We start from the raw sequence: 13,780 nt of genomic DNA, 5'->3' as shown, positions 1-13,780 counted from the left end.
AGGCTTGGGCGTTCGGTGGTCCATTCGATTTCGGTCCGGGTAATTCGGATTTTCGGTCTTATGCTTCTAATTATCGGATCGGGTTCGGTTCAGTTTCTTCCGGGTTCGGTTCGGATCGGATTTAACCAATGTTTAAAATCGTACAAAAATATATTTTTAAAAACCTCAAAAATTGACCAAATTTTTTTCAAAATATATAAATTATTTACAAATCTAATTAAAATTAGTTAAACTATCTAAATTAACTAAAAAGTATTCAAAATAACAAATAAAACAAACTACAAAAATATTTTGAATACTCTAAAATATCTAAATCACCTTAATATATATAAAAACATTAACATATTTAACTAATTTCAGATATCTTCGGATACTAATTCGGATTTCGGTTCGGTTCGGGTTATAACCAAAGTCCAAAGTAGTAAGCTCATAAGTCCCATTCGGATATTTTTGTAAAACAGTTCGGATTCGGTTTCGATTTTTCTGATTCTGGTTAAGGTCGGTACTTCGGGTTGAGTTAAAAACGCATAGACCTATATATTATACGCCCAGGCCTATATATTATATATATAATTTTTTATTTATTTTTGGTCATCAAGGTATATAAAAAAATTGTTAATCAAACTTATGTTAGTAGCAATTTAAAAGTTGACGAAACACATAGCTAAATTAGTTGGAGTTTTTTGTTCTTAAAAAAATTGGAGTTTTATTCATTTTGGATGCAAGTAAAAGAGTTAAATCATTTGTTTTGGATTTTTTTAGTAAGTTATTCATGTATTGTTTACTACATTTTCCTTATTTTATTCCTAATAAATGGAGAGGAGAATACGCACATATATAATCCCTATAGTGCGCACGGACCGAAGCTCTTCTAACGTACGCATTAATACCCGGCCGAAAGACGATCACTACTCTCACAAGCAAAAAATATTTCCCCAGCGATACGTTTTCAGTCTCCTCTCAGCTTACTTTTATTCGTTTTTCTTTAATTAATTTCTGATTAAACACTAACGTGAAAATCTTCATCCTTTTCAACCTATTTGAAAAAAATCCAATGCCGGCGAATCACCACCGGTTTAGCTACCGGTTAATCTTACTCTTCCTCCTGACTTTCGAAACAGCGCGGCGTTCAGCTTCCGGTGACCCAAATGACGAGGCGTGCCTCGCGAATCTCCATAAAAGCTTAGAAGATCCGGCGAACAATCTCCACAACTGGACCAAACCCTTCTTCTCCAACCCATGCCCCGGCTTCGACTCCTATCTCCACGGCGTCACCTGCAACAACGGCAGAGTCTACAAACTCTCCCTAACAAACCTCTCCCTCCGCGGCTCCATCTCCCCGCTCCTCTCCAGATCTATCCTCCAACCAGATCTCCGGCGAGATCCCGCCGGCGATTCAGTCCTTATCCAACCTCGCGGTTCTCAACCTCTCCTCCAACCGCCTCTCCGGCGAAATCTCGCCTCAGCTCGCCCGGTGCTCGTTCCTCAACGTCATCGATCTCCACGGTAACGGACTCTCCGGCGTGATCCCGCAGCAGCTGGGAACCCTCGCGAGGCTGTCGGCGTTCGACGTGTCGAACAACAAGCTGTCAGGTCAGATCCCGGCGAATCTGGGGACGCGTAACGGAAACTCGCCGAGGTTCAATTCGAGCTCGTTCGCCGGGAACAAGAAGCTGTATGGGTACCCGTTGGGGGAGATGAAGAGCAAGGGGCTGTCGGTGATGGCGATCGTTGGGATTGGGCTTGGGAGTGGAGTCGCGAGCTTGGTGGTTAGCTTCACGGGGGTGTGTATATGGTTGAAGGTCACGGAGAAGAAGATGGAGGAAGAAGAAGGGAAGATTAGTCACTCCATGCCTGATTACTAATCATCTTATTAATTGTGGTTTAACCACATATTTTATTTAGTTTTAAAAAAAAAAAATCTTTTAATTAACAAAGAAAACGAAAGATACAAAATAGGGAATTTATAATGAGAATTTAATGCTCTAATCTTGTTCATCTTTTGGAATTTCTCCTTGTATTAGTTAACTTATCCTAAAAGAAATGTGATTTGTAATTAACAAAAAAGGCAAGACTGGTTTTTATGGGATACGGAGTATATGTTGTCTTACACTTGTACTCTATTATGGCATGAAACTTTGATTTGTAAACTGTAATTGGCGAGGGATTGGGTCGGGACCATTACAGGACACTTGACATGTACTGCTTTGTTGGATGTATGCTGGTGGATAGTCCAGTCAAAGAACCGCCCGACATCAATACGTCATCCAGTGATCATCGAAAGGCAAAAATAGATTTCTATCTGGAACGTTAGAACTCTACAAAAGAATATAACTGGACCCAGCTTGGGGCCGGTCGGCCTTATAAGTTGACGGGCCTGCTCTGCTCTTAGTAAAAACGAAACCTTTCGGAAAACCATTATCAAAAAAATCTTATGCATGCAGTAGCACAGATTAAAAAGCCCACACAGTATCTGGCAAAGGCCCAACAAACTTGCACAACTTGCAAGTGTCGGCGGGAAACGGCAAGAAGTCTATAATTGTTAGTTAAATGCGCAGAACAGAAACGACGGCGTATTAAGAGTAAGCACTCTCGCTTCCTTTTTCTCTTTTATTATGACGTGATGCTACTTGACAATAACACTGTGTGATAGAGGAAGCTCTCCGCTAGTAAATTTATCATCTTTCTAGCTAAAAGGCTTTCACACACGAACGAACGAACATTCTCGGATCTGAGATCTTTGGATCCCAACATCGTCGATTCAAGGTATGTTAGTTATACATTTCCTTCATTGATTGGTTTTGGATTCAATTGTTCCGTGGATCTATATCGGATTCAATTGTTAGTTAGTTTGGCGTCTCTAATAGATTATTCATGTATAACATTTTTACTATCACAGTGGATTAATTGCTATTATTATTGTTGAAATGGTACAACGAAAAAGCTGGTAATTTGCATTCCAGATTGGGGATTATAATTTTTATTTTTTTTGTCATGGATCTGTATTTTTTAAATTGATTCCATATTGATTGTTGTATAGAGCTAAACGAGTGGCGTTTATCTTTGTGGTTCTATTGACTAATTATTGGTTTGTGTATTTATTTATCTTGTTATGATTTGAAGGACTAAAGAAAAGCTTTGAGTCATGTCAAGAAGGCAAGTAGGTTCGACGAGGCGTGTGGGAGATAGTGGAAGCTTCCCTTTTGTAGGAGCTTTGCACTCAAAGTCACGCTCATCTCCTCTCTTATCTATTTGCCTTGTTCTCGTGGTTTGAATCCTCATCTCCTGCTTCCTTGTAAGTGATTCTTGTTTCATATGATACAAAGTGTAATCCTTTCTCTTTTATTAACAGGGAGCATGCCTTCTCATTGGTTATGCTTTCAGTGGTCCAGGTTTTGTTTTCTCTTTCTCTTCAACCCCTTTTACGTTTTTGCTTGTGATTGCTTACCACTTGAAATCCCCTCTAATTGCAGAATCATGTATATATTAACAGGTATGTTTAAAAGTATCAGAGAAGTCAGCAAGATCACAGGTACTTCCTTGTCTCCCATTCGACAATATGCATGTGGCGTTAACTGTCGAATGGATTTGTCTAACAACTTTTTTTCTACAGGTGACTATTCTTCTTGCACATCGGAAGTTCAGAGAGCCATTCCTCTTCTCAAGATTGCGTACGGAGATAGCATGCGGAAAGTCTTGCACGTGGGTCCTGAGACATGCTCTGTGGTTTCCACTCTGTTGAAGGAGGAAGAGACTGAAGCATGGGGTGTTGAGCCGTACGATGTAGAGGATGCAGACTCTCACTGCAAAAGTCTTTTGCATAAAGGCCTTGTGCGTGTTGCTGACATCAAGTTCCCTCTCCCTTACCGGTCAAAGTCGTTTTCTCTTGTCATCGTCTCGGATGCTCTGGACTACCTCTCACCCAAGTATTTGAACAAGACCGTTCCTGAACTTGCACGTGTTGCTTCAGATGGTCTCCTTCTCTTTGCAGGTAACTAAAAACACAGGCTTTCAGAAAGTATCCAAAGAGATGTGTATCCATTCTAACTTTCATCAATTATAGGTAATCCTGGTAAGCAAAAGGCTAAAGTTGCAGAGTTGTCGAAGTTTGGACGACCAGTAAGTTCCATGTTCTTCTCATGAATGATAGTTTGGGTGAACTTGATGCAATTTGGCGGTTTTTGCAGGCTAAAATGCGTAGCTCGTCGTGGTGGAACCGTTTCTTCTCACAGACGAATCTAGAGGAAAACGAAGCAGCGAGCAAGAAATTCGAAAAAGCAGCTTCCAAGATTTCATACACACCAGCTTGTCAAGTCTTCCACCTCAAACCATTACATTAGAACATTATTGTTATTACTGGTCTTGAAAAAGCATCAGACCAGATATGTCTCCTCTATGTTATATGCCTTATTCCCTCTATAGAAAGAAACACAAAGTTCCACAGAGTTGTAACAGTCTCAACAATTTAATAAGTTAGCCTGCATTTGTTTCATTTAAGCTATGACATTATCAGATAATCAAGTTTATCAAAATCAATTATGAATATTATTTTGTTTTTGACAAAAAAAGAATATTATTATGTTGAGATCATTATATATATCAGTAATTGATACACTCACGTAGACAGTAGGGGATGCTAAGATTAGAGGCTAGATACAGCTCTACAAATCAAGAAGATGCCTGCCTGGTTTCCTCTCTCTATTTGATTTGGCTATACAAACCAGGCCCAATATTAAAATCCATAAGTTACTAGATTATTTGATATGTATGATGTATGAGCAGCGTAAGAATGACCCACCCACGTTTCATTAGGCATTCTCATACGAAGATACACATCAGGTTGGGGTTTATCTGTTGACTTGAGCCTAAACACAGCCTGGACATTTCAGGGCCGGCCTGAACTACACATGCTAACCTTATGATATATATAGCTGCTAAATGAATCATATTCCATTTGTATCCAATCTTTATTAGGTTACAAAAGTTGAACTATCTGTCCAAAAATATACTAATGAACAAAAATACAGCATGGGATAAAAACATGGAAAACGAGAGGGGAGGGACAAACACAGACTGGTATAAAGACATAAACATAAGTTGACCTTACTGTTTGTTAACTTGGTATCCAATGCAGGTGGGAGTTGTATTTTATCAAAGTTTTTATCTGAATTATTATTGGCTTTGATATGATCATACATATATATATATATCACATTTGTATAGAGGATAGACAAAACTTTTATAAAACATGTAAAAAGCAACCACTATTCATGTTCCATGAATTTTTTTATAACTCTTGGGGCGGTGTATTCAACTAAGAGTTTCAAGTGATTTGTATTAAAATAACAAATCCGCTGTTATTCAAACGTGGATTTTAAAAAACACGTAAAAATCCAATGTTATTGAACTTGTCATTTCATAAAACACTCTGAAATCCACTGTTATTGAACAAAATTTAAGTTGGAGATTTTAGAGTACTTTAATTGTTTATAGAATGTTTAAGCGGAGTCCTTTGGTTATAAAAATAAAAATCCAAATGTCACTGTTTTAGATGAGATTCTAGAGTTTTTTTAACAAAAAAATCACACCAAATTCTCTAATTCAATCATCTACAAACTCATTAGAATTCAAATTACTTCAAATTTCAGATTCAATACACCCCCCTTGCACCCAACTCCTCAACTCTAAACCCTAATACCTAAACCCCAAACTCTAAATTTTAAACCCTAAACTCCACACCTTAACTCTAAACCATAATGTCTAGATTAATTAATCCTAGAGATATAAGTGTATATTTACTTCTTTGATAAAACATTTAAGTCTATTTTGGTTATTTTTATTTTTAAGATCTATATTTGTGACAAAAATTTTTTTAGGTCAATACTGGAAAATTTCTCACGAAAAAATGCATAATACATATCAGGTTCTAAAGAGTGTTTAATGGGACCCATTTTTACAAATTTTGGAACATGAATAGTGTTTTTTTTGTCGTCGTCTACCCATCCACTTGATCCAGTTTAGATGGATAGACGAAAAAAAAACAAAAAAAAAACAAAAATGGAAAAACAAAGATCACGATGGTTGTCACAAAATGTTTTTGTTTGATTAAAGGATTTGGGGTGGGTAGGGTCTTATAACCTACACTTTTCACATGCATTCTTAAACCCTATTTCTACTGCATCTCCATGTGCTTCCCCTCACGTCTCTACCCCCTCCTCTATGATTTTATAAAAACATATTTAGTAACAATAAAAATGTATATTTTTCAAAAAAACAATAAAAATGTATACATCGTTTGTTTTCTAATATCTTTAGCTATATATGACCAAATTTTAAAATATTTCCATATACTTACGGCTCAGACATATCCAATTTTTTTTAGAAATAGTATCGTTTGTATTTATTAAAATAGCGTAGTAGGATTTGTTCAACAATAATTTGTTGTACTTGTTTTGATTAAAATATGAGTTTCATTAAAAGCAATTCTTGAGAATATGCTATCTTGGTATAAAGTAATGGTACCAAACTACAGTTGCTATTTGGATCCTTTTTATATTTATCTATTTCCTTTCTTCGAATAACTCATAAGATAGGGGATAAAATAACTCTACTTTTTATGATAAAAAAAATACAAATGTGGTGTTCTATCTTGATCCTTCAAAATACAGAATCTAAAATTGTTCTGTGGTATTAATTATGTGATTGCATTTATGAATTGATATGATATCTTTTGGTTGTTTCAGAAAAGGCAATCAAGATGATGAATACCGAAATATATGGCTTCATCTTCATCGGTATGATGATTTCACATGCTATATATTGAGTATTTTCAATGAGTCGTTTTGCATTTTATCATTATTAAGGGCTGTTATTTGAGGACCCATTTTGGTCGCACCAATTAAATCAATTTGAGCTTTATAAAATCTTGAAAAATAATCTGAGAAAATCACAACGTCTAATTAATTATTTTAAAAACCAAAATGGGGTGTGAAATAATATCAGTTTTCTGACGTCAACTTTTGTTATTTTAGAGAAAAAGTTATACTACTAGACTATTACCTACCAAATAATATTCCAGTTAAGTTGGTTGGTAGTTGGAGGTCAAACTTAAATCGGAAAACGTCGCCTAAAAATCTGGGGGGCATAAGCAACAACTTATAAACCAACGGCTACCACCACTGGCTTTGATTTTGTCCACTTGATTTTGCTGATTAATATAACTCAACTGGATTGATTAAATATTAAGTAAGTTATTAATCATTAATCTATGTCCGGGTAAATAGATAACTCTTTTATTATCCCATGTTTAAATGAAATCATTCAAAATATATGATAAAAAATTTCCATCTATTTTTGTTCTTCATATTTTAAAATTTTATATATTCAGAATGAAAATAGTTTCATAAATATTATATACATCTATATGCAGATATATTCATCATTCAAGTTAGTAGAACTTTTATTCTGTAATAGTCGTCTTATTTTCCCATGATTATCATCTGGAATCATCAAATTCATTGATTATCAAAGTATGCGAATATAATTGGCTCAACATGTACATAAAACTCCATGATTTTACTCCAACTGGGAATCATATTTATGATGAAACGTCATCATTTTTTTTGACAACATAAAACGTCATGATTTATTCTGTACCTCTATTGAAATTGAGATCGATGTACATTATAATTTATTACATATATTGATTATTGTTAGTCTCTTGGCGATATTACCACATGGTAAGTAAAAACTTAAATTTGCATGAAAATGTTCCCATTGAATATGTTGTCGTAAATGAGTGGAGAAAGAGACGAACAAAAAAATTAATGGCGGACCAACACATGGGACTACTAGAGTTTAGGGAGCATATACCACCTTTCGTATAAATAAAAGTATAAATGTATACATACGTATACAAGATCAATTTAGTGAGCCAATACAATTTCTTAAGCGATTTGATGTCGGTATGGCATTACATTGGATCCCCACTTGTCTCTCTTCGTTTTTCTTTGTTCTTGAATTTCATTTTGCTTGTTTTCCAGTTTTGCGTTTACCATTCTAATCTTATTTTATTAAATATTATATAAGTCTAAGTTACAGTTTCTGATAAGATAATTTCGTATAATGTCACAGCTTTTGTATAAATAGTGATTTCTAATTGCCATGTTTAGTCTCTAAAGGGATATGGTCATAACAAGGGACGGTCCGGCGGTGACGGAAACGCGTAAAGGCTAATCATTTAACGACACTAAAATACCATTATTTAATAAGTCCACAACGATATTTTTCCTTTCTTATCCCGATTAATTTATAAAATTGTTATTTAATATACTCAAATCCTAGGAAACGAACAAATAAGCTCAAAATTTGGTCAATTTGTATGTATACAGAATTGGAAGCTTTTGAAAGCATACAATACTAGATTAAACTTTTTCTTTCAAAAAAAAAAAAATACTAAGATTTATTGATGTATGTGTGAATGCAATAATAAATGGAAGTTCAATGATGGATAACACAACACATAGTATAAAGCGCTATTTGCAATGTATTCAATAATTATTCTCAGCAAATAATAGCTGACTGATTATTAGCGACGTATTAAAATACAATAAAAAAAGGTTGCTTCACATGTCTTAAGAACATCATTAACGCAAGGTTTCTTACCAGATGGTTCTTAGCAGAATATAAGAACCCGACTCTTAACTTTTAACTGAAAATACTAAGAGTCGGCTCTTAAATAAGAGATTTAAGAGCCGACTCTTAACTTTTTCAGTTAAAAATTAAGAGTCAGGTTCTTATATTCTGCTAAGAACCTTGTATTAAGAACCATGCGTTAATGATGCTATTGCAACATTTACTAAAACTACGTAAAAAGTCTCACGGTTTGTGATTCTGTTGTCATCTATATATATCTCTTAACATACCCATTGCTTCTCAAAACATATCTCACTCTTACCCTTCTTAAACCCTAAGTTCAAAATCTATTATTCTCTCTACACTCTCTTCTGACATTATTTCTCTCTTCGACCAAAATCTTGCGACCTAAAATCAGAAAAATGAAACAGCTTTCGACAAAAGTGACAAGCAATGGTCATGGACAAGACTCATCCTACTTCTTGGGATGGGAAGAGTACGAGAAGAATCCTTACGATGAGATGAAGAACCCTAATGGGATGATCCAGATGGGTCTTGCTGAAAATCAGCTATGTTTTGATCTCATCGAGTCATGGCTAGCTAAGAACCAGGACGCAGCTAGTCTCAAGAGGAACGGTCAGTCCATTTTCAGAGAGCTTGCTCTCTTTCAAGACTATCACGGCATGCCTGAATTCAAAAAAGTAAGCTTCATTTGTTTTAACCTAATACTTGTATAACAAGTAATAAATCATTTTCTCAATTCTCGTGAACATATTTATTTTTATAGGCCATGGCTGAGTTCATGGAAGAGATAAGAGGAAACAGAGTCACTTTCGATCCCAAAAAGATTGTGTTAGCCGCTGGTTCGACCTCTGCGAACGAGACTCTCATGTTCTGTCTCGCTGAGCCTGGTGATGCTTTCCTTTTGCCTACTCCTTACTATCCTGGGTAAGTTACAATTATAATAACCCTAGTCTCACTTTACTTGGATCCCAAGCAAACTCATGAAAACTCGCTGCTTACGTTTTGGTTTTTTAATGAATATTACAGATTTGATAGAGATCTTAAATGGAGAACCGGAGCTGAGATTGTACCAATCCACTGCTCAAGCTCCAATGGCTTTCAGATCACTGAATCAGCTCTACAACAAGCTTACCAACAAGCCCTTAAACTTGATCTCAAAGTCAAAGGAGTTCTTGTCACGAACCCATCTAACCCACTAGGCACTGCGTTGACCAGACGTGAGCTCAATCTTCTCGTTGACTTCATCACTTCCAAGAACATTCATCTCATCAGCGACGAGATCTACTCAGGCACTATGTTCGGGTTTGAACAGTTCATAAGCGTAATGGACGTCTTGCAAGACAAGAAACTCGGAAACACCGAGGTTTCTAAAAGAGTCCACATCGTTTATAGCCTTTCCAAAGATCTAGGGCTTCCTGGTTTCCGCGTGGGAGCTATCTACTCCAACGATGAAATGATCGTTTCCGCTGCGACGAAAATGTCGAGTTTCGGTCTTGTCTCTTCTCAGACTCAGTACCTTCTCTCTGCATTGCTCTCGGACAAGAAGTTCACAAGCCAATACCTCGAGGAGAACCAGAAACGGCTCAGGTCAAGACAGAAACGCCTAGTGTCTGGTCTTGAGTCATCGGGGATTACTTCCCTGAGAAGCAACGCGGGTTTGTTCTGTTGGGTCGACATGAGACACCTCTTGGACACGAACACATTCGAAGCAGAGCTTGACCTCTGGAAAAAGATTGTTTACAACGTGAAACTAAACATCTCGCCCGGTTCGTCTTGTCACTGCACTGAACCGGGTTGGTTTAGGGTTTGTTTCGCTAATATGAGCGAGGATACACTCGATTTGGCCTTGAAGAGGCTCAAAACGTTCGTGGAGTCTACAGACTGTGGACGGATGATATCAAGAAAAAGCCATGAGAGGCTCAAGAGCTTGAGGAAGAAGACAGTCTCTAACTGGGTTTTCCGGGTTTCATGGTCAGACCGTGTACCTGATGAGCGATGAAACTATTCATCTCCCTGAGTTTGAGACGACAAAAGAAAAAAACTTCAAGGTTGTTTTCTTCTTCTTTATTTACTTCATTTTTTTTTATATTTTGGAAGTATTTTTATTTCCAAGGTATCTATAATATCATTATATATGTGTAATTTTCATAAATGTTTGGGGTGAGTTTTAATGCATTTTTTCGGGTGTAACCTTGTTGCTCTAAGTGTTGTTTTCTTTTTTGAAACTTTACTATAAGTGTTGTGATACGTGTCTAAAATGCACTCAGTCCGAATGTGGACTTGCAGTGGCTATATATATTATTTCCTGTTGTAATTTTAATAAAATGTTTGCGAGTATTGTGTAATTCACTCTACTTAATATATATTATATTTGAATTTGTAAATATATATGTGTTTCTCCATCGTGAAGAAAAAATGTGTTTCCTTAATTTGGGTTAATTTCTGAATCGGTTGACATGCAATCAATCACCTTTGGCTATAAGTCTATGATGATCGTTAACGTTAGTTAAGGACGTTAGTAGGCGTATATCAAGGAGGCATATAATTTAGAACGTTAGTTAGCTGATTAATACAGCTTATATTGCAAATTTGCAATGGCGGAAATTGGTTAACCGAGGAAGCAAATTAGGAAAGTCAAAGGAGACGTCTTTTATGTAAATCGAGGAAGAGAGCATGATCTCTTTGTTCAAAATGTTCCATGAAGCCAAATTGATAAATGAATTAAACAAATTGACAAATAAATCTTCAGTGATATAGCAGCTGTCAAGATGATTGATGAACAATCGATTTTTACTCCATTTAAAACATATATTTGGATCGTTTTACAACTGTATACAATGACGACTCTTACGAAAGCGATGCTAACAAATACCATGGGTCCAGTGATTACAAATTTACAATGATTAGAGATTTGAACATTACAACACAGTTCCAATCATAGCTACTGAAATCAATAATTTCGCAAACTAAAAGGCTCCAATCATTAAAGAGAAAAGCATTATAACCATTTTATTTATTTTCTGTAATTTATTTCCGAGGGATAAAGCAGGATAAAGTGTCATATAATAGCCTAATCATTATATAAGATACCGGTCAAAGGTTATGATGCTAAAAGCCTTTTTTTTTACATCGAAAGCTCCATATATTATTAAGAAACTTCAAGGTGGGGTGGCTGCTAGAGCCATCTATTCTGAAAGTTGAGAGTTTACACGGGAAAACAAGAAACCTCGAGATCGAGCACCTTTTGCAAGATGATCAGCTCGGACGTTCTGTGAACAGGGAATAAAAAAAATAGAACAAAAGGTGAACATAGAACGAATAAGACGGAATTCATCGAATTCAGCCAACAATGATGCCATTTGTCTTCGTCGTCTTCTTCAAGGAGATTGACAAGCTGCAGGCAGTCAGTCTCGAAGGTCACAGAGCTATAGTCTAGCTGAATAGAGGATCACATGGCCCACAACAGAGTTTGGAACTCCACATGTAGGAGGGTTAGGACTTGGTTACTAGCGAATGAACCATAAGTCGTCATCCCATCCTCGGTCGTCAGGACCATTCCTCCACTGAAACGCGTATCGTCTTTGTGCCAGGAGGCGTCTGTAAAGCATACCGGGTCGGTTCTTGGTGTAGTAGGAGGAGGTTCGCGTCAGGCACCTCCATCATCTTCCTCATCGGGCTTGTCTATTATTTGAGCAATGCGCCAGCTCTCCGCCTCGGACTTGGCCAGTTGGATCGTCTCTAGTGGGGTGGTATCTTTGCCATTAAAAGCTTTATCATTACGGGCTTTCCAGATGTACCAAATCACCCACGGGACTGGAGCTAGGAGATTGTCGGGGATCCCACGCTCCCTTGCTCGCCATAGAACATAGTCTAGATTACTGTATATTGAGTTACACGGAAACGATCCCGGAGCGTGCGGTATGTCTGCCAAGGCCCAAGCTTGGACGGAGGGCGGGCATTCAAAGAGGCAGTGGTTTGTTGTTTCTTCATCCGCTCCACATCTCGGGCAGGTCCTGTCGTTGCCGCAATGTCTATTGGAGAGTGCGTTGCAAACCAGTACACAATCGGTTATGGCCTGCCAGATAAAGTATTGGATCTTCTTGGTAGTCTTTAGTTTCCAAGCACGAGCTTAAAGGGATGTGATGCTAGGTTCCAAGACTTGAGCTGGCTCCGAGGTTTCCGCTGTTGTCATAGCTAGTTCATAACCAGATTTTACAGAGTAAATACCTGATTTGGTGAGATTCCAGCAATAGATTGATGCTCTGGGAGTTCGCGTCGGTCTGAGACTCTTAATGAGGGGAATGTCACTAGGGCGTACGAGTTCCCGTAAGCGATCAAGCTTCCAAGTTTTCGAAACAGGGTCTAAAGGTCTGCGATTTTAAGCGATGGGTTGAAGGAAGGGCCGCAGGGTATGGCTGGTCGTGCCGGAGTTGTTGGGAGCCAAGGGTCTGCCCAAACGAGGGTATTATGTCCCGTTCCTATAGATTTGCGTATGCCGCTTTTGAGCAGGGGTTGAACCGCCATAAGGCTTTTCCACACGTAGGAGGGAGTACTCGCTTTGTTGGCTTCTAACGGGTTCGAGAGACGGTAGTATCTACCTTTGAGGACTCGTGTCAAGAGAGAGTTTGGGTATTGTAAGAGCCTCCAAAGTTGCTTCGCAAGTAATGCGAGATTGAAGTTTTTAAGATCTTGGAAACCTAATCCTCCACCCTCTTTTGGAGCGCAAATCTTTTTCCATGCAACCCAATGGAGCCCACGGTTGTTATTCTTGGTACTCCACCAGAACCGAGATATTGCGCTTGTGAGTTTACGGATAATCTCCTGCGGCAGTAGGAAACATGACATTACATACGTGGGTAGAGCTTGTGCCACAGACTTAATCAGAACTTCTTTGCCGCCTCTAGACTGGAGTTTCGCTAATAGAATATAGATAGAAATAGAATACTGTATATTTATTTCAGTAGCTATGAAATAGAATATATACATATCAAACAACTAATTTTTTTTTTTGCGAAACTAAAAGGCTAGACCAAAAAAAAAAAAAAAGTTGTTTGGTATGAAATAGAATATATACATACCAAACAACTATTTTTTTTTTTTTGAAAATGCCATGAGCCTTGTT

General features: G+C 37.3%; 2 protein-coding genes and 1 pseudogene across 2 annotated transcripts; all 3 read left to right on the top strand.

Annotated features, from left to right (window-relative positions):
• The first annotated feature begins 778 nt into the window (after positions 1-778).
• On the top strand, positions 779-2,089 carry LOC106315834 (annotated as a pseudogene).
• A 517-nt stretch (positions 2,090-2,606) lies between these two features.
• LOC106313371 (uncharacterized protein At3g49720-like) lies at positions 2,607-4,548 on the top strand. The gene is made up of 7 exons (XM_013751169.1): positions 2,607-2,766; positions 3,124-3,268; positions 3,353-3,392; positions 3,494-3,532; positions 3,614-3,991; positions 4,064-4,119; positions 4,188-4,548. The coding sequence occupies exons 2-7, from the start codon at positions 3,146-3,148 to the stop codon at positions 4,338-4,340; spliced, it is 789 nt and encodes a 262-aa protein (XP_013606623.1). The 5' UTR covers positions 2,607-2,766; positions 3,124-3,145; the 3' UTR covers positions 4,341-4,548.
• Positions 4,549-8,974: 4,426 nt separating this feature from the next.
• On the top strand, positions 8,975-10,978 carry LOC106316789 (1-aminocyclopropane-1-carboxylate synthase 5-like). The gene is made up of 3 exons (XM_013754659.1): positions 8,975-9,335; positions 9,422-9,582; positions 9,685-10,978. The coding sequence occupies exons 1-3, from the start codon at positions 9,057-9,059 to the stop codon at positions 10,655-10,657; spliced, it is 1,413 nt and encodes a 470-aa protein (XP_013610113.1). The 5' UTR covers positions 8,975-9,056; the 3' UTR covers positions 10,658-10,978.
• The last annotated feature ends 2,802 nt before the right edge of the window (positions 10,979-13,780 follow it).

Source organism: Brassica oleracea, chromosome C9, assembly GCF_000695525.1.
Source record: "Brassica oleracea var. oleracea cultivar TO1000 chromosome C9, BOL, whole genome shotgun sequence".
In the NCBI taxonomy this organism is placed as follows: Eukaryota; Viridiplantae; Streptophyta; class Magnoliopsida; order Brassicales; family Brassicaceae; genus Brassica; species Brassica oleracea.
The sequence above is the reverse complement of the archived record's forward strand: the minus strand, read 5'-3'. Positions and strand labels throughout refer to the sequence as shown.

Bases quoted from the DNA above. Each gene is read 5' to 3' on its own strand.
- LOC106313371 (XM_013751169.1), top strand. From the start codon at position 3,146: ATGTCAAGAAGGCAAGTAGGTTCGACGAGGCGTGTGGGAGATAGTGGA. The intron at 3,393-3,493 runs GTTTTGTTTTCT...ATATATTAACAG, and splicing joins TTATGCTTTCAGTGGTCCAG to GTATGTTTAAAAGTATCAGA. The intron at 3,992-4,063 runs GTAACTAAAAAC...CATCAATTATAG, and splicing joins TGGTCTCCTTCTCTTTGCAG to GTAATCCTGGTAAGCAAAAG.
- LOC106316789 (XM_013754659.1), top strand. From the start codon at position 9,057: ATGAAACAGCTTTCGACAAAAGTGACAAGCAATGGTCATGGACAAGAC. The intron at 9,336-9,421 runs GTAAGCTTCATT...TTATTTTTATAG, and splicing joins GCATGCCTGAATTCAAAAAA to GCCATGGCTGAGTTCATGGA. The intron at 9,583-9,684 runs GTAAGTTACAAT...TGAATATTACAG, and splicing joins CCTACTCCTTACTATCCTGG to ATTTGATAGAGATCTTAAAT.